Raw genomic sequence first — 26,381 nt, 5'->3', positions numbered from 1 at the left:
GATCACTGGGTTTATTGTGGAGGTGTGGGCTTGGCTCCTGGCGGTACTGTCTGACCGGTGAGGCAGACAAATCCTCATTTGCAGAGCTGACTGTACACTTTTTGAGTTTCCTTCCAGGAACCACTGAGAGGCTAGGCAACTCTTTCAGCATGTGTCAGTCCTGGCTTCGCTCTCAGGCAGACATCTTTCTCTTGGTGTGCATCTGAATAGGAACAAGCTGTACTTCTCCAGGACATTCGTTTTTTCATGCAGGGCCAAGCAGGCTTCTCTCTCTCAGCAGACAGGAAGATCCTTAGCTCTTCTAGCAGAACGTGTAGTCTTCAGGTGATGTCCTCTCATCCCTGGGAAACTGGCCTTCAGGCTGACACTAGCCATGACCACACAGCAGTCTTTTGAATATTCTGCAGATCACCCCTTCTTTGGGTGTGAACGACTTTGAACTAGACCAAAGTGGGGTGGTTTGGGACTGACTAATTTTTTTTTAAAACACATTTTATTACGTTCTATGTTTAACAGTTTATATCCATTAGAGAACCATACATTTGACATAGAGTTCTCAGGCTTCTCAAAGCAGCCGGGTACATGAAGGCCATTTTTGGTTCCACGTCCGAACATAATGTATTTCGTACAACAGTATGCAATCCTGTCGATCAGTTCTGTTAAACAACATTTTATCCACAATCATCAAATTGACTATGTAAATGATAATGTAGAAACACATGAAGAACTGAGGAAGAGAATAATTGGAGTGGAGCAAATAAACTAAACCCCCCCCCCCCTCCCCTACCCCCAACTTATCTGGCCCTACCCGTCACTCCCTCTGGACGACACGCTCCCCCTGATGCTCCCTCTGTCTCTGAATGGAGTGAGTTCTGATTATGAACTTTGAATATAATTAAATGACCAGGCTGTGCGCGGGGCTATATTGTATGCGCTGGGGGGCCTGGGTTTAAAGGGGCTCCTGCTGATCGATCACTACAGGGACTGGTGCCGGTGCAAGTGCCTTGAAAGCTTCCAGAATAACATCCCAGTCCATGGAGATTACATTCTTACGCAGACTGCGGGCTTCTTCACGTCTAATTGCTGCGCTTTCTGCCCCACCCCACCGCACTACCTCCCCATGCCATGTGTGGAGCAGTGGGGGCTTGGCTGACTTCCACTGCATGCTGATGGAGCGTTTGGCCATCAAGAGGGCCAGATCAACAGAGCGCAGCTGTACTTTCTGAGGTTTGGAACGCCGGGTCAGACCTAGCAGACAGCTACTTGCGGTACTAGGCACAGGGAGGGCCATCGCCGAGTTGACTCTAGCGAGCACTTCTGACCAGTATTCAGCAATCACCGGGCATAGCCATAGCATGCGCATCAGATCCGCTTCCTCTAATTTACATCTGGGGCAGTGGTGTTGCGTAGCCGGGAACATGTGTTGTAAACGATGTGGGTTGAGATATGCCCTGTGTAACACCATGTATTGGAGGAATTTGAATTTGGCGTTCCGCAGGATTTTTTGGGGGTATTCTATAATCCTATCCCATTCCTTGTCAGTGAGCTCTTTGTCAAGATCCATGGACCATTTATCGCGTAAGTCCGTCAGGGGGATTCCAGTGTGTGCTTTAATGCTTTTATATAACCATTTAGTGAGGTAGGTCATGTGCACTAGCTCGTGCTGGGCAGGTGCTGCCCTGTGTGGGGCCCAATGTTTTTTCACTGAGATATTTAAACGTGTGTGAGGCAACCGACAGGGATAACTGCCCGAACGTAATCGCCTCTGGACGTTCCCCGGGGTGGAAAAAAAAGGCGTGCGACTTAGACTCGTTTATGGTGAGTCCTGAAAGTTGTGCAAATTGAACAAAAATTTCCGGCATCGGTGTGATGTCTGTGAGTAGATTGTTCGCATATAGTATGATGTCGTCTGCATAAGCAGACATTACATGCGTTCTGTTACCCAGGCGTATGCCTTTCTGTTCTGCAGACAACCGTAACTTGAGGGCTAGAGGTTCTAAAGCTAGTACAAATAGTAAAGGAGATAAGGGGCAACCCTGTCGGGTGCCCCTACCAATCCTATATTCGCACAAGATGTGTCTACCGGTGCGAGCCCTCGCAGTGGGGGCAGAGTATAATGATTGAACCCATTACAGATAATCTGGGGGTATGCCAAATTGTCCAAGTACCTGCAGCATGCAGTCCCATTGAAGAGTATCAAATGCTTGCCGCAGGTCCGTGGTAAGACATCCTGCATTGTGGCTGTCCGGTGGGGTCGATTCCATGACGTGGTATAATGTCCTAATATTGAGCGAGGTGCATCGCGCAGGTACAAAGCCGCATTGGTCTGGGTGGATTAGTTTATGCAAATACGGGAGTAAACGGTGTGAGAGGACTCTACTTAGTATTTTATACTCAGTTGTGAGCAGGGACAGAGCCCTGTATCCCGAGATGTCAGTCGCCAAGCGCCCCGGGTTTGGGAAGGGACACTACTAGAGCCTTCAGTCTGGTGTGAGGCAACGTTCCTGTGTCTATTGCAGATTTGTATAAACGCTCTAACAGCGGCACTAGGGCATCTGAAAATGTAGCAAAGAATTCAGCCGGTAGGCCATCAAGACCAGGGGCTTTATTCCGGGGAGGTCTCGGATGGCCTCCTTGATTTCTGCCTGGGTGATGGGGCCAGAGAGATCGTCCTGTGCTGTTTTGTTTAGTTAGGTGAACGGTAGGTCAGCTAGAAATGTGTGTAGTGAGTCTTCCCCCATCCATGGGGGCGATTGATAAAGTGTTTGGTAGTATTTTCAGAAGGCTTCATTGATTTCTCGCTGTGTGTCCACAGTGACCCCGCCCATCATAATTACCTCATGTACTGGGGTGTGTGGGGGGTCGTACCTCAGTATGCATGCCAAAAGTGGGGCAGCCTTGTCAGCTTCAGCATATTTTGTGTGTCTGTATGCAGTATAATCAATTTGCCTCACCGTTTCTAGAAGTTTTGCATGTTTTATACGGGTTTCCTGTAAGAGGGTACTCTTAGTAGGATCTACTGCAGCTGCCTGTTACAATTCGTTCAAGGAGTTTTCAACATCCTTGAGGTGGTTGTGCGTTTCATGCCTAGCCCCTGCTGTGGTGCTAATGGCTATCCCCCTGATTACCGTCTTAAAAGCGTCCCACTCCACCAGCGGTGTGGATGCGGTGTCAGTGTTTTCTGCGAAGCAATTGATAATTCCAGCTCAGAGTGCACTACGGAAGACCGAGTCCTCAAGCATTTGAGGCCACAATTTCCAGGTAGGGACTGGGGTGTGTATTCTGCCCCAGGCATGGTGATCTCCAAGGGATTGTGGTTTGAGAATGTCTTGCCAAGGTATGTAGCATGCGTTATCTGAGTGGTGGTGTGAGCAGTGCAAAGAATCCTATCTATTCTGGTATGTAGCTGGTGTGGGTGCGAAAAGAAGGAGTATTCTCTACTGTTTGGGTTCCTCAATCGCCAGGCATCCCCCAGTGACCAGCTTTCCGCCCAGTTGCATAGTGCCTCAGCCTGCCGTACCGTACCAGCACCTTGTAGGGGGGATGTGATCTTTCCTGACTTACATCCATTACTGTATTGTAGTCCCTGCCTAGTATCCTTGGGTATGCCGCCCAGTTCGTTAGTATCGGATTGAGGCTCATAAGAAATGTGTCGATAGTGCCCTAGTGCCTCTCACCAGAATATATCTCCCTAGAGGGTCCACGCGTTGCTCCAGCATTTTGAAGGGGACCCCATTCCTGATCCAAATGGTCGCAATGGTTGCACCTCGGGCGAAAGCGGAGTATAAAAGCGGAGTATAAAATGGTGTAAACCTGCCCTCTCCATTTCTTGCGTAATTTGACTGACTCTGCTGCGGTGAGGTGAGATTCCTATAGGAAAACTATATGTGCATGTCTCCTATTTAACTGTGCATGGATTCTATGCCTTTTATGTCAGGCCCCGCACATTCCAGGTGATTATGTTGTAGCTATCCTGCTTCTGCGTGTGAGCCATAACAGAACCGTGTCCCTGTCGAATAGGAGAGGGCCGGTGGCGTGTGGGTAGTTTCGTGGGTGGGCCAGACTATTAAGAACTCTTGAACTATAACATGCAATACTCGGTCCAGCAGTAAAACTGAGCTGGTCCAAACCATGTAAACAAAGGTACTAACATTTAACAGTGTATTCGTTGCATTCGCCTTAGGGGGGGGTGCATGTTGGTAGGCTAACTAGTGAGGTGAGAACACAGTGCAAGCTCAACACAGCCCGGACCAAACATATCATTGATCATAGCAAAATCGGGACATCGGTAAGGATTACGCGCTGTGGATACAGCAATATAAAATTACAGCACAACCTATCTAGAGTTCGTGACATCTCACTACGGACTGAGCATTATCCTAGGAAGCCTTCCGCAGTTTGAGGCGTGATAGAACTAAATAATGCCATGCTATTCTCTGAGTCTGAGTGAACTGTTTTGTCCTCAGAAGAGTCCGATGAGATGTGTTGGGCTCTTTCCTGGAACATCCTTGCAGCTGCCAGTGCCTCCGTACGACCCTGCTGGGCCTGCTCCATTGTTGGGTTCTTAGTCTGGGATCTGGTGCCATGCGCATGGTGCCGGGACCGCCGGCTCCGCCGGCTCCGCTTAGGTTTCGGAGATCCCATGACGCTTTGTGAAGAAGGTCCGGACCCCGATGGAGGGAACATGATTTCGAGCCATTCTTTCACCTCCTCAGGGGTTCAAAAAACTGCAGTTTTTGGTCGTGGATAACTTTCAATCTGGCTGGGAATAGTAGTGCATACTTGATGCTCAGTGCCCTGAGTTTTTTCTTTGCGTCCTGGTATACGGAACGTTTACGTTGTACCAGTATGGTGTAATCTGGGTATAACAAGACACGCTGATTTTAGTACTGGATTTGGGACAGCTCCCTTGCCTTCTGTAGCAGCACATCCCTGTCTCTGTAATTCAAGATTTTTACGATCAGGGGACGGGGCTGGGCCCCCGCCACCGGTCTGCCGGTAGGTATTCTGTGCGCTCTTTCTATACAGAGAAAATCTGAGAGGCCCTCTGGTGCCACATGTTCCCTGAACCATTGTTCCGTAAATTTGGTGGCCTGTGGCCCCTTGCATCGTTCTGACAGGCCTATGACTCGGATGTTATTGTGTCGGGCTCTCCCTTCTGCATCGTCCACTCTGTCCTGGAGCCCAGTTACTTGTTGTTGAAGTTGTGCAATTTGTTCCCCATGATCTTTGTGCTGTGGTAATATTTCCGCTAGTGCAAGGGTATTGTCCTTAACGGTGGCAGCACGTTTAGCGTGATCAGCCTTTAGAAGGATAAACCCTGTTGTCAGGGATCCGATTTGTTGCTCGATGGACTTACGTGAGTCCCGCACTTCCTTTAGAATGAGATCCAATTTATCTGGTGTAGACTCCACATTTGTAGGCGGGATACTGTTCGGCAGTTGTGTGGAGGAGTCCTTGTCCTCTGTGGGGTGGTTATCCATGGTGTTAGTGTCTGGTGTCTTGCCTTTGGGTCGCCCCATTCTCTAGAGTGGTCTTGCGCAGTCCGATTGGTAGGATCTCAATGTGCACTAAGTTGTGGCGCCAGCGGCGACCCCGCGCCAGCTCGTCCAGGCCCAGTGGGAGAGGCCCGGGCAGGATCGGCGATGGGGGCAGCGCCCGTCCACTGCAGGTGACGCGTTGCTTGCGGCGGCGGTGGGGGCAGGCCCGGCCGCAGCCCCACCGGTGTGAGTGGAGGGAACCCCTCGCGGTCCCTGCAGTAACTGACCAGCACTTGCAAGTGTGTCAGGTGGTATGGCTAGGTCCAACCCAGCGGTAATGGGTCTCAGTGCAGATCCCCCTCTCTCCAGCAGCGTCGCGGCGTCCCCAGGTGGAGACTCAAAGCGCGCAGGGACCCAAGCAAACGGGCAGAGCTCAATGGGCTTCACGTCATCTAGCTGCCCAACGCTGTAGAGTCTAGCCGTTCCGGTGTGCCCCTCCAATGACCGCATCAATACCACCACCGGCGTACTCCGATCCCGCCAGGTTCATGCCCACTCACAGTCAGCCACAGCCCCACACCGCTGCACACGGGGCACACGTCACTAGGCGCCCCAGCATGCCACGGGGCATCCGATATGGCAGGATCTCCACTGAGGTCAAACAGGTCCGCTGTCATATGTATATGGTGTCTCCGCCCCTGCAGCGCTCTTCCGCTTCTCACCTTGTGTGGGTGTTCTCCACAGTTCTGTCCCGATTCTTCAGCAGTCCAGAGCGGGCCCCCTCCAACCACCAGTGACAGCTCGCAGCGAGCACCAGCCGGGGACAAAGGGCGTACCAGTGGCGTAGTTGAGGGGGAAGAGGCCAAACCGCAGGGCCGGCCAGCCGGTCCCGCCCAGCAGGACAGAGTCCGGGCCGCCGCCGTCTACTGTACCAGCCCAGACAGGCCAGCTCCACGCAGCCTCCAGCAGACAATCGCGGAGTGCGCAGCCGGGAGCCCCAATCAACGCCCCATGGTGCAGCTGCCAGTATTGGGTAGGTGGGCACCTCTGGATACCGCTCTCCCCACCCGCAGCAGGCGTCACGGCCCCCACGGCGTCCAGGCACGCTCTTTTCTCCAGTTACGGGGCACTCAATCAGGGCAGCAGGCAGGCCTTGGCGAGGTGCCACCCGCCCAGCGAGAGTCAGGCCGCTGGTGGGATCTGTGGCGTACGTCCCGCAGCACTGGCCCCGGACAGTCGCCGCTCGCAGCCTCACCTCACCCCCGAGGGTCCGCACCAGTCAGTCGCTAGTGTGTACAGCTGCAAGCGACTGTAGGGGGGAACCTCCAGTGTTGCGGTGTTCAACGCTGCTCTGCTGGCATGTGATAGTCGCAGCCCTCTGCTCACAGTTCTCTCAGATCGGGCCTCGGCCCACGCGGCCTCCATAGCCCTCACAGTTCCCCTCACCAAGCAATCTGACCAGTCTGGCTTCGGCGGCAAAAGCACAGCCAGTCAGTTCAGAGCCCCCCTGCAGGGTCCCCGCAAGGGCAGCTGATCGGGTGCGATTTAATCAGGATTTCTGTGGTCCGGGTGCGGAGCTCACTCACAATGCGACCTCCATGATTGGTGGTTAGTCACGCCCCCTGGGTCTGACTCATATACACATTTTCTAGAAAGAGGATGTGGATTTACTGTCTCAAACTTCAAAACTGGTTTGGATTACTGTATTTTTTAGTGCTTTTCTCTTGCTGCTCTGCAGACACTGACTTTTTGTGAAATGATGCTCCTCACAGCAGTGAGCTCTGGGGCCGTCTACGAACTGCAGCACCGACTACATATGCACAATTAAGTGTGAGGTTTCTGCATCGGGCTGTCCTCAGCCTCTCTGAAGAAGTAATCAGGATAGATAAAAGGACAGATCTGACTTAGAAACTTCCTCACCTCGCACAACAGAAACTGCAGTCCTATGCCTCAGCGCTACCATCAACCAAGTGGCAGGACTCTTGAAGAACTAATCAGCAGCTCCTTGGTAGCATAGCCATCATGACATTTCTGTATATAACCCTCTCATCTCCTCCTCCTCACTTCAGTATCTGTATCTCCACACTCCAGCCATAGGAATGCACAAAATACAATTCCACTGCACATGGAAGCTGTTCTCATACTCCATCCTGCACCATGTCAAACCAGGGGCATCCACAGTGTAATCCACTGGCTTCGGCACTCAGACTTATTCACACAGGGTCAAACTACTACAGATGTGCTATATGCACACTGCACATGTACCCTCACTCTACATACACATAGGATGTCCACACAAGGTTCTGGGTATTCACATAAAAGCAGAACTTTACATAAGATGGGCCTCTAGGCCACTCTCTCTGTAATACAGATAAAAAGGTCTGGTCAACACATCAGTCTCAAAGCATGGTATGGTGGCGCTACATGTACTGTAATACTGTAATCCTGTGTACATTATGAGAATATGCTTTGTGCACCTCTCCAAGTCACAGGCCAGGTCCTGGACCGTGTATTTTTTGGGACAGGACTAGTCCTCTGCACACTCACTTAGATTAGAGTGACGCCAGGGCCAAAATAAAAACCAGGATACCAGATGCATACATAGACGGGCCCTCAGGCCAGGGGGACATACATGTGTACCATGTAGGGGACATTCTGTTGCACTAAATTTCCAAATGTTCTTTTAGCACAAATAGTGTGCATAGTCTATTTAGATGCCCAGGAGCACAAGGATGTGAAAAAATATAACATAAAACAGTTGTCTATTTTGCTTGAAAATCAGAAACTGATTTTATAAAATATTCAAGTGCTTTCTAAGAGCAATCCTATCCTAATGTAAGAAGGTAAATTGCTCTACAACTGATGTAACATGAATTTCTTGGCCAACAGACATTATATGAGTATTTCTGATTATGATGTTAGTATTCTGCTTCTTCTTCTTATACTTGAAGGTTGACATGAATGTATGGCAGTCCTACCTTTCTCTTTCTGCTTAGGAGGAGGATGGTTCATTAGGGAGGTTTGTTTTTCAGGCTTTGTAAACAGTATATATACAAAACATTTTGAAGAAGATAACTGGTTTTTTTTTAGGCAAAATATTTTTCTTTAAACTAATTCTCATGTTTAGACTGCATCTAAACCTTGTTACTCATTTCTGTATCGCTGAAACTTTAATGGAAAGCTCCCTTTTAGTGATAGATCTTGAGTAGGCCTGATTGTGATCTTTGCATTTGGGATACTCCGTCACAAACGTGATGGATATCCCATCTGCCGTGTTACAAATTCCATAGAATATATTGGAATTTTAACTTGGCAGATGGGCTAGCCCTCATGTTTGCAATGGAGTAACCCTGTCGGCTAAGATCGTAATTATGCCCTAAGTCCCAGATCCAACAATCATATTCCCCGTTCTGTCTGTTTTCGGTTTTAGCAAGTTCTGCTATATCCACATGTAAGGGTTGAGCTGAAAGGAGGAGGGGCAGGTAAAGGTTAATGGCCTGATTTAGAGTTGGTGCTTGGCAAGATAGGGCTAAAACCGGAGTATCCGGGCTTGATATGATTACTGTATATGGACCTCTTGCGAACGGGAGGACTGGACAGACTATTTCTGAGTGCTTCAGCATCAAAGAGGCACTAGACAGGGTTTCCCCCTACCCCATTATTTTACCTCTGTCGATGGAGTCTCTGGCATATAGGTTGTGTCAAAGGGATCCAGAATAGGGTTTTAGAGCAAAAGGTAATTTGCACATAATATTGGTATATACAGATGATGCCCTTGTGTATCGCTGTAGGCCCCTGGAATCCCTACTGGTGCTTATGCGCAAGTCAAATGAATATGGTCTTAGTATACTTGGCAAACTCATCCCACACAAATAGGGCACAACCAGTCTGCAGCTGTGGTTGCCTCCCTCCAAGTGTGAATGGAGAGATGGCACTTTTCAAATTCTGTAGTTCAATTTCTATCTTGCGGAAGAGGATTCATTACATGGCAACTTGGGTAGAGTGCTCATGGCGCCGCGCCAGTCTTTATCTTTCCGGTGTACTCTCCCACTGTCCCCAATGGGCCGGGTGGCGATAGCTAAGATGCTGGCTTGGCTCTGTACTTGTTTTCAGTACTGCTTGTGATACTCAAGAAGTCATTATTTAGTGAACTGTACGCCTTGCTTTCATATCTTATTTTGGGCGGGGTAGGAAGAGAATCACCTTGTATAAGAGGCAGATGCTGTTATTGGGCATTGGTCTGGCTGCTCCTAATCATGAATGGTATTATGCAGTGGCACAGCTTCAGTGGCCAATGGGGTGGTTGGGCGGAGAGGATAGCCTAGAAAAGGTGGGCTGGAAAACCTTTTGGGCCATATATCAATCCTTGAGTGGTTGCTGGCTTTTTTTACGGGCGCTGTCCAAGCTTAATAGACTGGCTAAAGTAGTGAAGTTTTGCTGGCATAGGCATGTGCAACTGAAAGGGTAGCCACTGCCCTACTTCCTCACATCTGCTGCATTTGGTATTGCCAGACCTGAAGGTATTGCTGTGACACACAATAGGAGACCATGGAATGAGGCAGGGGTGCACACCCTGAGGGATACATATGACTAGGGCAAGCCTAATATATTTCTGGAGATTATGTGAAAATTCGGGTTTAGGCAGGATCAATTCGTAGCACATAATGTAGTTATGGTCATTTGAACACCTGTATTGTTGGAACAGATATTTTTAACTCTGCCTCAGTGGTTGCATAGATCATCCATGTGATACTGGAAATGTATATGTCACATGTAAAATCTAATAAAAATATTTTTTAGAAGGCTTGATTTAGAGTCTGGAGTTCTGGATACTGCATCACAAAAGTAATGGATATTCTGTCTGCTTTATTACAAGTGCCGTAGAATATAATGCTAAACTCTAAATCCGGCCCCAAGACAGGAAGGGCATACATTCCTACCTTGAAGTGTTTGCTGCAAAAGAGACAACCTCAACATCCCGGTGGTGCTTTCGAAATATTTATCCCAGCACTGAAGAAAAGAAAACAATGAGCCAAGTAGTGTATCTTACAGGACAGTTTCTCTATGAAACTGACCAAAACACCATTGTTTCAGAGAGATTTCTGAAAGTAGACTCTAGGAATATTTCAAAGACTTCCTGATTTGCCAAGAGGATGCAAGAGTTCTCCTTTTAAGAAACCTTTTGGAAAGGGAAACCAATCCACCAAAACAATGTATTTTAAAGAACCTTTTTACCAAATAAATTAGGTACAAAGCATATGTGTATTATGCAGTTCCGAAAAGTAATTAATGAACCATACAATGTATTAGATACCTAATTCATTGAATAGATTAGTACTCTCAATCGTTTTCAACTTTTTAGATCGATAACTTATTAAATAAGTCAAAAGACACATGCGTCTTATCAGTTTGATGTTAAATAGTTTTCTTTTTGAAACATTTTAGGTCAAATGTTGCTGTTTTAGTCCTGGCAAAGCAACACTCGTATTTGCAGGAACAACGGATGGCTCAGTAGTGGTGTGGGATCTCAGAGAAGACTCTAACATGCATCATTCTATGATGATTGGTGACTGTAATTGGGTATTTAGATCTGCAACGTTTTCAACAGGTTAGCATGTTAATCTAATAACAACATTGTTATATTTTCACTTTTCAAGTGTTGTGGTTGGTAATATAATGAAGCTTGTGGATTTAGTACATTTTTTATCTAATCTCTAAAATCTAATACAACATTGTATACATTTTGCTTTTATAATTTGTGATTTTAAAATGTAATTGTGCTTACTGTAGATGTTTTACCTTTTGTAAATGGCATTAACTTTTCACCAAAAGATGAATGTATAACACTTATTGGTCAGTTACAAGTGCTTCGGTAATCCAGAGGGGGCGAATTACATTATTTGCTTTAAATCCACAGAGCCTGTGCATTTCACAAGGAGGCTTTGGGTGCTTATAGCAACTGATTGTCTGGGTGAAATAACAAAGAGTAATGAGAAATAAACATGGGAATCAGGATCAGCATTACTGTGACTCCGCTCCATACCCCCAGAAATACCTCATTATGAGGGGTCACTCAACGTCTCACTTAACCTTTCCCCCTGGAGCTAGTGATGCAACATTATTGGCAGAGGCCGACTTAACAAGGCCGGCACCAGGGCACTCGTTATGAGGCACTTTGTCTCCAGACCCCCCAAAAATAGATAGCACAAGAGGATTTCAGATGAAGTGTCCAATACTGTATTTGAACAGAGGCCTCTGAAGTTAGGAAATGTTCCTTGTCTCATTCATTTTGATGGCTGGATCCGTACAAGATGTTCAAGAAAGCCACACGCTATATAAATTTGTTCCACTCATGTTTTAATTCATGTATTAAAAATGATGGCACTGCTGAGATCATCAACTAAAATTAGGTAAAAAGCAAACAGCATCATACAATGGCAGAAATCCAATAAAAGGGCTGCACACTGTCAGACCAGATATTTCAGCCAGAAAGAGACACTTCATCCAAGTCTTCCTAAGCTGACCCACCAAGGTGCGGGAGTGTACAAAGTGTGTCGAGGTCTTAATGTCCGAATGTCCCAGAGAGCGCACTCACCTGTACTCCTCAGAGGCTTGCCTTCCCAATACCCTGCACTAGCAGGAACTGCTGCTGTAATATAGGGAATTTAATGAACACGCTATAAGTAATTGACGTGGGCAGTAGAGATAAGTAGCTCTCAAAACAAGGAATCAGCTTCCACTCATTAATAGGCTAGGACTTGAATTGTAATGAGTGCACACTTTCTAATATATGTGCAAAGCTACTGGGATTATGGGACTCAGTAAGCACACCTTTCTTGCCCATTGTTTCTTCCTCCAGAGACAATTTTTGTTGTTGTTGAAATGCCCCATTTGTAGACTGGTACATTGGAAAACATTTTACTCGCTATCCATTTTTTGCAACATGGGTAGGTGTGGATTTTGGGCCCCTAACTCAGGCAGCACCTCGGGAAACTTAGCAAACCCTCACATTTTTTACTAGACAAATAGGGAAGTGCAGGGAGGTATTCTGTGTGAGGATCCCATGAGGTTTTTATACCCACAATGCCATGCAAACCTCAAACTGTGCCTGAAATCACACATTTTACTTACATTTCTATGATGGAAACTTCAGGAATCCACAAAATTGTGAATCCTATTGAGTTTGGTTTGATCCGTTCCTGTTGTTGGCACTAGGCAAGTGGTGCAGCATTTTTATTGGCACAAGTGATGCAATGCTGGGTGTTAGGACTTTTGTGGATTCCTGCGGATTCTGGATGCCCGTCCCTGTATTACTAAACAATTTTTAGAAAAATTGTGTCTGTTGGGCTTTCGGCCCCCCTGGGAGGGGGTCAGAGTGGGGGAAGTGACCCATCTGCCCCCTGGGGGGTAGTTACAAGGACTAAAATATTAAATTTGACAAGTGGGAGCACAAGCCCTTGCCCAAGGGGCCACTCCCCCTTTACCTGGTGGCTAGTGGGTGGATCAATGCTTGGGGATTGCCCTCCTGTGGCGATCTCCAAGCAGGAATCCACTGGGCAGGGGTAACTTTTGAAAGGGTAGATTCTCCCCTTTACAACAATGCCTCTCCTGTGAGAATCAGTGCTTTGGGGGTTGAGATATGCCCCCGACCACTGATTCAGTTAAAGTAAAATGAGCCCATCAGCTCGTTTTACTTTTACTTTTACTGCAATTATGTCATTGCAGTAAAAAGAAAAGCAATCCAGGCTGCTCGCGAAGCTCTTCCTGAGCACCCTATTGTAAAAACCCACAAAACTCTTTTAAAGGCCAACTGCTTGATTTCTAATTTGTTTGTTGTGAGAAATTGGGTTGTTGGTTTACCGGAGTGTGAGCCCTGGTCAAGCAGCAACTACAATCCTCGTTAGGGTGAGGCATAAGCCAACCCCAAAATAACCGGTGCTCAACCGTCTGGGTGCTTGGCACAGAGCCATCAGGTTTAACTTAGAGGCAATGTAAAGTATTTGTGCAGCACTTCAAACAGTAATGAAGTGAAGACACCACTCAAAAAGGAACCCACACCAAGTTAGAAAAATAGATTAATTTTAATAAATAAAACAAGACCAAAACGACAAAAGTCACAATTAGTAGAACCAGAGATAGTCAATTTTAAAGGTTTTTGTGAAAATAGCTCCAAAAAGCATGAAGCTCCAACTGTGGCTATCAGATCACGCTGGACCTGGACAAAGTCACAAGCTCAGGCCAGCCTCAATGGAACGTGGGCCAGCTACAGGGACCATGTTTCTCCTGCTGCGAAAAAATCCTGGTTTGCGAACCACTGCGAGGGTCCGCTTGAAAGATGTGTCACACGGGTGAAGCAGTGCGTCGGTTTTGAGATAGGGTGAGGCTGCGATACGAGCGCCTGCGCTGGCGCCGAGGATCCCTATGAGGGCTTGCGATTCGCAGTCCGGCGTCAAGGATGCGTCACGCAGTCGGGGTGATGCATCTGTTTCGAGGAACTGAAAGCCTGCTATGCGGAGTCCGCCTTTGAGGCTGCCGTCAACGAGGGATGCGGAGGCCTGCGCCAAGATGTGATGTGCAGTGGCGGTTCTGAAGAGACTACGAAGGCAATGTGGGTCTTTGTGGCAGGGAAGATCTGGGCAGCAGCGATGATGTCGCTTCTGCTCGATGTGGCACCACCCAGCAGGGGAGATGCCTTTGTTTCTGCTGGGCCCAATAGAGGCTGGCAGAGCACCTTATGCCCACTTCCAGTGGTCCAGGACTTCGGTGCCACCACTTGTCAAGGTAGGACTCGCAGATGGCAGGGTCCAGGAGCTGTGGGTGAGGTTATTGGAACCTTCTGTCCATGAAGCTCAAGTCAGGAGGTCAGCCAGCTAGCCCTTGGAATCACTCTGGTGGTCCTGAGTTTAACAGATGCAGGTCCAGACCTTCTCACTCAAGCACAAGGGCAGCACAGCAGGGCAGCAGTTCAGCAGAGTGGCATTCCTTTCAGCACTCAGCAGTCCTTTTTCCTACGAGAGTATTCACAGGTCCAGAAGTTTACTGAATAGTTGGTGTCTAAGGTCCAATATTTATACCTGGGACTTCCTTTGACTTGGGAGAAGGTTCTAGAAGTTTCTCTTTATCGTCCCCAGGCATCTTGCCTTCCCTGCCCTGGCTCCAGACTAACTACAGTTGGTATGCTGCCATTTGTGTAGCGGCAGGACATAGCCTATTCAAGTATAAGTAGGACTATGCCCAGCTCCGCCCTCCCATCCTGCCAGTGATGGCCCTTCCTGGTACACCTACGCTTTCTATTGTGTGGCTGTCTAGGAGCAATAGACAAATCCCAACTGCCAACTACACCCAGTCATGTGACCCATAGACAAGCCACTAAAAAGGAAGGTTTGGGCCTTACAAAAAATATATTTTATCAGGTCAACTCGGCAGTTTAAAAACTGTACATACAGGCTGTGATGGCAGACTTGAGACATGTTTAAAGGGCTACTCAAGTGGGTGGCACAATCAGTGCTGCAGGCTCACTAGTAGCATTTATTTTACAGGCCCTGGGTACAGGTAGTGGCACTTTACTAGGGACTTACAAGTACATCAAATATACCAATTGGGTATAAGCCAATTCTATCTTGTTTTAAGGAGAGAGCATAATCACTTTAGCTCTGGTCAGCAGTGGTAAAATGCTCAAAGTCCTAAAACCAGCAAAAACGAAGTCAGCAAAGAGGAGGGTTCAAGGCAATAAGTTAGAGAAAAACCACACAGAGGATGCCAGGTTGAACACTTGTCTTCCTAGTTTCTTCCTTCATGTTTTTAAAATGCAAAAGATGTATGAATGTAAATAGACCATGTATTTATATTTAATTTATCAATAAAGAATTGCGACACAAAATGTGCATAAATAAAAATCCAATCATGGTCAATTGTTTTCTGTGTGCTGAGACCACTGATGTAGTGGGACGCTCAATATAAATAACTTTAATTATCTTCCCATTAGCCAAAAACAGAATTGATGACTATTGTGGGTTAAACAGAGTCACTTGCTGAACAAAGATGTTCTCTATATTCATAGAAAAACGGGTCATGTACTGTAGACCATTGGATAATTACTTTCATGTACTCTTCCATTTCATCAAATGGTTCCTAGTGTGCATTTTATAATTCAACTAACTTTAATACATTTGAGTTCAGGTGAAAACCAGTAGGGCTTGCCAGAATCACCATCATCACATCATAAATACTTTTATTTTAGACAGTAGTCCTTAAATTAGTGCATATAAAATACTCTACAGTTAAAATCGTCAACATAACTTTTGCGTCCATTTTATAACTTAGTACTTCAAATCCATAGTAAAATAACATTCATTATGAAACGCGAACAAAATTAATTTGGGTACAGCAAATGTAGATCTGCCTAAAACTCCATTTCCACTTATACCTAATAGTAAGTTTCCTAAACCCATATTTATCAATACCCCATTACAGTCTTTACTATATCTTCCTACTTGCTAAAAACAAAACACCTATTGCACAAGCCACATGTAAAAATTTAATATGTGAAAAAAAATTGAAAACTTCCGAACAGTTCAATATTCCATATTTTTTTAAAACGGGCTTTACAAAGTTCCTAAACTCACCTCTACAAAACAAATACTTGAGTAACAAATCCTCATTATTAAATTTCATTTGTATTCCACAATCACATAATCCTTCATTTATTTTTAGTCTCTTTGCCGTCACAGTCCTCAAATACATAGGGCTAACCCCAAATCAAAACCTTGAATGTTTTTGCCTCATAACAGGATTTGCAAGTGCTGATAAATACAGAAATACCATATTATTTTGCTACGAGTCCCAAAAGAGACCTGTGGATTTTTTGTAAGGATATACTAAAGACCACTCCTTCTTGATGTTTCTTCCATCCTGCTCCATAGTTCTTAATTCAAAATTAGGAGTGATGGTGAGTAGTACTTTTTTTAATAATGACAGAATCTTCCTTGGGTTCGCAGCCCAGTTTCTCTCACTCCTTAATCTCATTTTGCACAACTGGGATATCTTGCGCTTGCTCGGTTCTAACAACTTATTCCAGAAACTCAAGACAGTCCACTCCAAACATCGAGACCAGGAAGTCATTCCTAATTCCCACCTTAGTACCTGTACCATTACCAAATTGGGCATATTCAGAACCCTTTTCCAGCACTGCCCTTCATTTCCATCCCAACAATACATCCCACTCAGGAATAATATTTTGGCATTGTACAACTATTTTGTCTGCACCATATCCTTAAAGGCAATTATCATTGGTGTCAAATCAGGCCCACCATACTACTCCTTATTTTTTTTAATGAATTTTAAAGGTCAAAGTCCTTAAACACATCAACAAAATTTAAACCAAAGCAAACACAGCAGCCACTGTTTAACAACCGCGATCCGGCCTCCTCCCCCTCTTCATATCTATAGATTATTGCCATATAGTTATGGCCTATGACCTTGCCCCCCCAGAGTGTCAATGGTACATCCCATAGTCTTACATTGGTGTAGAATGCATACTCCTTACTAAATTTGTTTATCTCCATTATGGTAGGCATAGCATTTGTTTTAACCATCTCACAATGTGTTTTATTTTAAATTGAATGAGAACAGCATGCCCAAATAACGGTATGTTTCCACCTCTTCTATCCACGTCCTCTCCATTTAGTGGAGTGGAGTGGAGAGGTGTGGTGCAGCGGCCAGGGCAGCTGACTTCGGAGCACAGGGTTCACGGTTTGATCCCCGGCTCCGGTGGCAGCTCAGCTCAGCTCCATGTGACTCTGGGCAATAGCTCACTTAATATCCACGATGGCCCCCAGGGCCTTGAGACCTGTGAGGGGGAGTAGTTCGTGCTTTACAAATACGGATATATTTTATTTTTTATTAATTTATTTAGACTCTTTCTTCTTCTAACCAAATATTATTTTTTAGTTTTTTTCCATATTGACCACGTTTCTTTGACTTGCAGTACCTTTGAAAGGCATGCAGCTTCTGCTGGAGTCCGATTTGGGTCATATCCATAATGACTAAGTCTTCACGTAAAGCAGACACGATATATGGTGCACTCCTATCTAGGAGGATAATGAGGTGGATCCCTTTAACATTTCTGGAAGGTCTCTTAAATATATTGCCAATAGGGTCGGGGCCAACACAGACCCCTGCCGTAGACTGTTCTGTATCTCAATCTTATTCAATAAAAAACCATCCTTATCTAATTCCACCTGCACCCAATTTCCCTGGAGGAGTTCCTTAAGTACACTCAACAGGCCACTGGGAATCCCTCACTTATCCAGGTCAGCCAAAGAATCTTGTTTTTCACCAGATCAAAGGCCGCTTGCAAGTCTACAAAGTACCAAAAGAGATTACATTTCAGACTGATTGACTTTCTCACAGTGGCCCATAAGCTAAAACAATGGTTTATGGTAGAATAGCCGGCTTTAAAGACAACTTGTTCCATTGGTATTAGGCTTTCGTTATCTGTCCACTCTTTTAATCTTTTTTAAATTAGTTTACAAAAGACGTTCTCCCCCACATCCATAAGACTTATCAATCTATAATTTTCAAGATATAAATCGGGGCCCTTTTTATGTATAGGTTTAATAATAACACCCTTCTAGCTTTCTGGTACCGAGTCTGTCATTGTTATTACTGTAAACAATATTGCTAGAATCTCCCTCCATCAATCTACATTAATTTTTATCATAAGAGCCGATAGATTATATGTTCCTGCTTCTCTTGATTGGAATAGTGTTTTAATTACACCCTTTATAATTGGAACTGTTATGCTATTCAGTGCCTCATTATCTACCACTTATTCCCCTGTTCACAGTTAAAAATTGCTCTTTCCATGTATGTCCTCCAGATATTTCCTCCATGCTTCTTCTGGGACCATACATTCTAACGTCAGTTGTTTATTTCCTAAACCCACATGCACCAACCTCCAAAATGTTCTCATGTCTTTTGAGGAGATTACTTTCAGCATCTCACCCCAGTTTTCCCTAAAGAATACCCTTTTTTTTCTTTGATTGTTTCCTTATATTTTTGCTGAACCTGACATACCTTCCCTAGTATTTTACCATCTTTCCTTTTCCTCCAAATCTGTTGTAACTTTCTTAATTGACTTCAATTTCTGGCATTCTGCATCAAACCACATATTCTGATTGGGGAATTGCTTCACACTTAAGGTACCCATCTTCCTACTTGTATATTTTTTCCACTTTTATGCACTGGATAACTTTACTCACTATCTCGGAGTACCAATTTAATTCCGCAGAATATTCTGGCATTTTGGGAATTTCAGTGGAATCTGGTTGAATTTTCTTCAGCATGGCCATCTCCTTCTCCTCCAGGCAGTAGCATGACTGAAACCACATCTTACCTGATAAAGCTAAGTTATCTATTTTTCATCCTACCCTTGAGATAATTGTCTCTCCAACGCTCCCTTAAATAGGTGCTCCTCGTGTTGCACCTTATCCTAAAATTGAGATTTATTTAGTCAGAAAAGGACCTATGGTCTTTGAAAAGCTAACTTCCTAAACTAATATTTCATATACTATAATTTAGTGGCATCTCGGTGCAGGAAGACATTTATTGAGTTGTCTGTAGTGTCTCCGTCTGAAGTCAGAGAACTCTCAAAAGGATTTCTCTTGTTTTCAGAAATGTAAGAAGACTCACACCTACTTGGAACTACATTTCATTATTAGCACCTATGCTGGGGAGGTTTCACATTTTCAACATTTGGTAAATACTCTTAGTTTCTTCACAGTAGCCTTTATCTCATCTAAAAAGGTTTTCTAGCCCAGACATTTCCATATTTCTTAAGACTAACACACAGTTTACAGTAAATGTGTTACCGGGTACTAATGTAACTTGGTTTTAGTCATGGGATTGACTGAAAGAATGAATAAAAACCTCAAAAATTCTATATTGTCAGGATTCTAGGCAGGTTATCGTCTTTTTGATCAAAATATTCATCTCAGATGTGGATGGTTCTCCTTGAGAGAATATGTACAGGTTGTGTAGGTGTATATGAATTCCAAAATAAGAAGGTGCAATATATTTGCTTGTCTTTCATATATTGTTAATGACTTTGTAACATACCATGCCGAGTAGAAATAAACTCTGCTTTTGAAGAGTTGATGGAAGGGTAACATGAGGAACAGCATCTCTAACATTTCCATTTTAATTTTACTTTCAATAGCATCTATTCTTTTGGGAAAATAATGATCAGCTCAATCGTAACAGACTCCTCTGTCGATTTGTTAGACGTATACAGTTTGTCTTTTAATGTGGCAGTAATCATACTAATGCTCATTTTTTAGTCAGTCATTTAAATGATCATTGATCATCTCAGAGGGGTGTTAAAAACTAAAACTGCTTTCTGTTTTTTAATATTCCTATTACAGATGGAGTGTTGACCTCAGTTAATCATGTGTGTCCTGTACTGGCCATAGAACCTATTTCCACAACAATATTCAAAGAAAAGAACCATGGCCTAACCCCTCTTACATCAGAAGAAGGTATACACAATATACTACAATGAATTAATTTTGTTTATTTAAAGTGCAACATAGTCCTGTTTTGCTGCCAATCAATGCATTAGGAATGGGAAGCAAGACATGATTAAATGGTTTGCACCTAGTCTGTGTGTCCATGATAATGTTTATCACAACCACTTTGTATGTCAAAATGATGGTGAAGGAGTTCATCAATTACACAGGAAAGCATAATGCTGAGTAGTATAGATGAGAATGGGCCGGTCTATCTTCTAGTCAAGTTTAGAGCAGAAAATGTGCAAGGGTCTCACTTATATCTGGTGATTTGATCTCAGGTCATTCCAGAAAGTAGGATGTAGGACCCAAGGGACACTACTCCCTCAAAATATCTTTTTTCACCTAGTTGGTCAATTGGCTAGTAGCTTTTACGTGTCAGTTCCCATGTACATGGCTGGCAGACAGAGCTCTAAACCCTCAACTTGTATGCAGTGGTTGATATACTTGTGAGCTAGTTACATATTCTTGAATTGTGTTCTCTCATTTATTGGGTACCCATATACAAGGCTGGACTGGAAACCAAGCTCAGCCCTGACAAACATTTTCAAACCAACTTGATGCTGCAGAAAGCCACATCTAAAATGGGGCCATTGGGGTATGGTTAGCGTCAGTTAGCTTCAAATGCAGCCCCCCTAGTTTACAGCCTTACAGAAAAATGTCAGAGTGGCACAATGGACAGTCCAGCCCTGCCCATATAGGCAAGATTCTTTAGAAATCAAAATAATCCTTTTAGCAGTCCTCTGTAAAAGGAATTGTAAAGAATGAAGACAGTTTGCTTGGTGTGATACACTGAAGGCGGGCAGCAATGGCAGTATTTCTTATTTACCTGTTCCTTTTTTGAGTCTTGCCAACACAGCTTTAGATGTATTTGACAATAGACCTATTGTATTGAATTGACTTAGAGTGGGCTTTGTGTTCACATATTGCACATTATATAATGGCTTTCTTGTCTGTCACAATTCCTTGCTCCTCATTTGAAGGCTTTCTTCCCTGTTATTTTCTTTTTCCTACCCCAGAAGTATTTCTATCTAACAGTGCTGCAATTAGATGAGTTGTACCCTTCCGTTGCTGATTCTAGGATCTTGTATTGCAGTGAATGAGGGGCTGCTTTCTCTCCCTTGCTCTGCTGCATCTTCTTCCCCACCACTCTGTTGAAAACATTAGTCCTCACAGTGCCTACTTGATCCTCCAGCCCCTTCGGGCTCCATCTGCCACTGTATTGGTGGCTAGTGTTCTATAAATGGGCTTGAACCCGTTCCAAGATGGTTGATCATGCGTGTGCATGTACATACACCTTGGAAATGCTTCAAACCGCAGTGCTATTGGCAAAACCATGTGCAGTTTTGGAATGAAAGTTCTTAAAACAAAAGAAAAACTATTCGAAGATGACCTCCAAACATTTGTGTGCATGCAGGTCAGCCATTTTTTAATGATTTTTCATTTGCTTGAAGAAAAGTCTTTCCAATTTAGCCTCCGTACATGCGTGCACACCCACAAAAGCCGTCTTGCGGTGCTTTTTTATTAATGCAAAAGAAAAAACATTTAAAAATGGCCACCGTGCTTGCACACATTCATGGCAGCCATCTTGTTAATAAAAGAAAAAGAATTGCAGAATGGCTAAAAATTTATCTACAAGCACAGAGTGGCCATCTTGCTTTGATTTTTCTTTTATAAGAAACATGCCTTTTGAGATGGTTGCCATGCTTACAGATGCACAGCAGCCCTCTAGGCGGAATCAAAGCATAGGCAGTTGTTTTGGAATTTGTTTGTTTGGAAAGCATAGGCAGTTGTAGTAGGTGTGAGTTCTGGTGTCATGGCGAAGACCTATTGGCCTTGAGAATGCTTGTTAGTTGAATTCTTCCGTACAGTATTGAGAAAGTCAGTCTCATGGACTTTGCAACTGTGATGTTTCATGTGCTAATTAGATAATCATTACAAGAGGCCAGGACTGGTACTGTCTGGGGGCATACAGCTCTTGGCCTTTGTAACATTCCTAGTTTTTCCTACGCCAGAAATACCGGATCCACAATCTCCGGACCAAATAATTTGGGCACCGAAAACAGGAGGCCATAACTTCTGAGTGGAACTGTAGTGTAGTGAAGCCTCACCCGGCACAGTAATGGTTCACCTCCACTAACTTCTTTGACATCGCCCGTCACAAGTGGGTCACCTTTGTTGATTTCAGTGCAATTGCTTCTCAATGGGCCACCTTAGAAATAAGTTATTCTCAGGATCTCATTGGACTCAAACTTCCAGTTTATCCTTTCACCAGTGGTTACCTCTATTGACCCCAGTGGCACCATACTGCAGCATCACTCTCTCAACAGTGTTTCACTTCAGTTGAATTAAATGGTCTCAGACTGCTCTTTTAGCCCATCCATGTTTCATCTACATGGACTATCATAGCATCTTTTTCTCACAAACCTACCTCTTATTTTGTTAACTGCCTCTGACTTCAATGGTATTACTCTCCTAACAATGGTTTACTAGCCTTGACTTTAATGGTGTTGGGCCCTAGCAGGCCTGCTCAGCCATTCCAGCAATGGATCACCTCCATTGAGGTTAATAACATTATACTGCAGCATCAAGCCCCCAAAAGTGGTTCACCTCAATTAATTTCAGCACTGTCAAATAATCTCATTACCCTGAACTGTTTAATCTCCCTTGACTTCACTTAAAGTTGCTGCTTTATTGATAGTCATAAACCTCAGAATAATTCCCCGTTGTGTACACAGACTCCAGAACACCTTCCATAGATGTATTGTGCTTTGAGATGTCACAAGGGTGTCAGTGCCCATCCGTCCTTATGAGGAGAAGCACCCTGTAATAGCTTGTCGGAGTCTAAATGTTTTCTTTAAATTAAACTGATGTACTCCCAATGATCAGTCTCAAGTCTGTATTGCAGCATTCGATGTTCACAAAAGGGTTCAAAGAGTATGAAAATGTAGAAAATAAAGAACCCAATAGGCTTACATTGAAAAGTGAGAGAAAAAGTGTAAAATACTCCCGGAACTTCCTCTGCTTACGATGCACTCTAATGGCAGTTGGTACAACGAGTCAGCTCTTCATTCTGGATCATTTGAGTGGGATATTGGAGCACATGTGAGGTTTCACCCCTTCTTTTTCATTAAAATTACAACACTTTATATTTTCATTTTCACTTAGTATCTTTAACATCTTTTTATTGAGTGAAGTCATTTTTGGCTGTTTTCTGACAGGATTTCTCCTCAGAAAGGCCTTCTCTTTTTGAGAAGTGTACCTCTTTTGTGAAGAAAAAGGCTGCCTCAGACTCTGACTCCCACAAGGTCTGTGTGGTGTCCCTACCTGTCTCACATTTAGTCAAACATCTGTTAAAAAAAAGTTTGAAAGGACTTTGGAAAACCGAGAGGGTATAAGACCCAGAGGAATGGTACATGCCATGAGAGCAAAGGAAGAAAAGGCTGGAGAAGTCTTTGTCTCGTTCCTACTCTAGATGGCAGCCTGCTCCTGAAAAGTACTCCCAAGGGCAGAAAGGGGGTCTGCAGGAAAAGTAAGATATCAACATCTTTGTCAACACTGTTAAATGTTGGATTCTATGTTAATAGCATCAACATCATCGGCCCAATCTGCTGTCTCTCAAGCTGGTTTATCCTCTATTTCCCATCAACATCATGGAGAGCATGCCAAACACCTGCCGCCGATGTCAATGACAACCACCAATTAACATTCACAAAACTGCCTCGTTATTGATGTCTAAATCAGCTTCACTGTCAATGTGGGTAAGTCTCTCACCACTGATGTTGAATCTAGAGCACAAAATCAACATCACATCTCCACGGTCAAAAAGGAGACTTCATAGAACTACACCAAATTCTTCATCACCATTGACATTAAAAATAACAAGACTGTCACTATCACCTACGACATTGACACCTGTAATGGCTACTTCATTGCCTTCTATTGTGTTAATTTCCTTAACATCACCACTGAATTCTTCGCAACCTCAGCACCTCATCACATGTTTGTTTTCTGAGAGTGTGTGCCTAAATCCCCTCAAGCTATGCATCATCCTGTTAAACCAGATTTGCATCCACCACCTTTCGGATCATAAAAGCCAACAATCTTTTATGAGGACCCAGTTCAGGTTCATTTACAGCTATTTCCTCTCAGGATGCTATTGAGACCAACATCAATGTTTCCACTATGGAAAAGAAGTCCAACTCCTGTCTGCTCACAGTGCTCCAGCATCTTCCCATTGTATTCCGGAGAGGAGAAAAAGACACAGGTCTCCTTCCATATTGAGGTCTCCAATTTCCAACAGATGATACACTTTCATCTTATACAACAACATCACCAGCTGCATCTCTTTCTCTTGACTCTCCTATCAAAGGTATTGCAACCTTTCATGGGGTCCTGGCCTGGGGAGTGGAAAAAGGGAACATTCTTCTAGAAGCTCCACTATGACTGTTTTGGGGATCTTAGAAGCTTTACAGCCAAGAGCAGCTCTAAAATACATGATGTCTTTAGTACCTAGCCTAATTGACATCACAGAGGGAAAGTCCCTTACCCCGGCCACTGTAAAAGCAGCACTTCTTTTAAAAACAAATAGCACTGCAAAAGGATCCCCATTTTTTTTTTTTAAACTGGACCAAAATCCGTTTCGGGTGTATTGCGTTAAGTGGGATGGAGGCATGCCTCAGCTCCGGAATCTACTGCCGTGTCAGAGCAGAAAAGCAAACAACTGAGTGCCTATGGTAGGAAGGAATATGCTACAGCAGCTACTCATCTAAAAATGCCAGTGCAAACGCTCGCCATTGAATCGATCAGTGAGAAATCTGTGAGGGCATGCAAAGTTTTATTGATGATCTTCCGAACATTCACAGCAAGATTACACAGAAATGCTGCATGAAATGTTGCTGGTCCTAAACTAGGCCATAAGTGCAACATTTGATGAGGTGGAATTGGCAGCTGTTGGATACTGTCATGGGGTATCTATCTGCAGATCTTCCTGGTTCTGTCTTACCACCTTAAAGCTGGAGGCACAGCTGAAAATAATGAACTTCCTGTTTTCACAGTTCATCCTGTTTGAACAACACATGAAGGAAGAGATGCTAAAGAATTATGTGGAAAATCTGAAGGCAGTAGGCCTTGAAGAGAGGAAAAGGTCTACAGATGCCGATTGACGGCTAAAGATCTGTGGCAGCGGTTCTTAACCTGGGGTCTGTTGACTTCTGGGGACTCACGATGCAGACTTGGGGTCTGCAACTGTTAAATAATATTAGCAGATATTAAATTATTGCAGATAAATGCATGTACATAAATAAAGCAACATTGAAACTTTTATATGCTCAGAAAATGTGAAGAAATTTACCTTGGCTTCTTTCTTTAGGGGGTAAAAATTAAGTTTGCGTCCTTATCTTGAGTTGTGGGAGCAGTGCAAATACAGCAAATAGAATCTAATATGAACGATTGGTAGCCTCAACTCATACACTAGTATACGCCGACAAAAACAACATGCATTGGGAGAAAAAAAACAAAGTTATGTAGTTGAGTCTAGGATATTTTTTAGTCTTTTAGAAATAAAACAACATTTTTTAAAAGTTCCAAGCTTTCCATTAACATTAAAAAATGTATTTTTGCGGGAATTAAATAAAATATTTCATACATTTTGTATTTGTTTCATGCATAACTGTTTCTGTATTTTGTGTATTGTTTTGAGGTTCAAAGCGTAAAAATTGCTTAGGCGGGGCTCCCCGGCATCCAAAAGTGATCCAATGGGGGTACACAGAAGTCGAAAGGTTAAGAAACACATATGTAAGGTATCTCCAACGCAGTGTTCTATTCACTTGTTGGCCTTTTCAACCTCAACAGCAGAATCTGCAATGACAAAGATACCCTTAGCAGAGAAGGTTGTTGAACTCTAAATCATCGTCGACAAAGCTTTCCATGTCCAGAGAAAGGCATTCCTCTGGTAACAGCCATTGATGACCTCATACCCCGCTCTATTTCTCACTTCACTAAAGAGTGGTATCCTTGCTTCATGCAGTGGTCTTCAATTACTAGAGATTAATAAGTACTAAATATTGTATGTCGTGGATACTTTCTGCATTTTAAGGCCATCCCACCACCAATTCCTCTTGTACCAACATTAAAGCTTTAGATTTTCAGATTGCCATCATCATGAAAGAAACAAAGATACTATTAAGGAAACTTGTGATTGAGTCAGCTCAACACATCAGAAAAGCCAGAAATTTTCTAGTTCATAAAAAAAGCCCAAGAGAGGAAAACACATTGAAATTATTCCTACAGTTTCTCGCCTTGCATCAGATCTGTCCACATCACGGGGCAAGGA

The 26,381-nt window shown here is 44.0% G+C and overlaps 1 protein-coding gene across 3 annotated transcripts in view; it reads left to right on the top strand.

The window, feature by feature from the left end:
- DYNC2I1 (dynein 2 intermediate chain 1) overlaps positions 1–26,381 on the top strand; it is a 510,705-nt gene that overhangs the window by 375,224 nt on the left and 109,100 nt on the right. For all 3 annotated transcript variants that reach the window (XM_085631946.1, XM_085631948.1, XM_085631947.1), the window contains 2 exons: positions 10,926–11,088; positions 19,904–20,017. In XM_085631946.1, the coding sequence (XP_085488072.1) occupies positions 10,926–11,088; positions 19,904–20,017 (277 nt within the window). The remainder of the gene's footprint in view (positions 1–10,925; positions 11,089–19,903; positions 20,018–26,381) is intronic.

Source organism: Triturus cristatus, chromosome 10, assembly GCF_964204655.1.
Source record: "Triturus cristatus chromosome 10, aTriCri1.1, whole genome shotgun sequence".
NCBI classification, from domain to species: Eukaryota; Metazoa; Chordata; class Amphibia; order Caudata; family Salamandridae; genus Triturus; species Triturus cristatus.
This window is presented reverse-complemented; position numbering and strand designations above follow the sequence as displayed.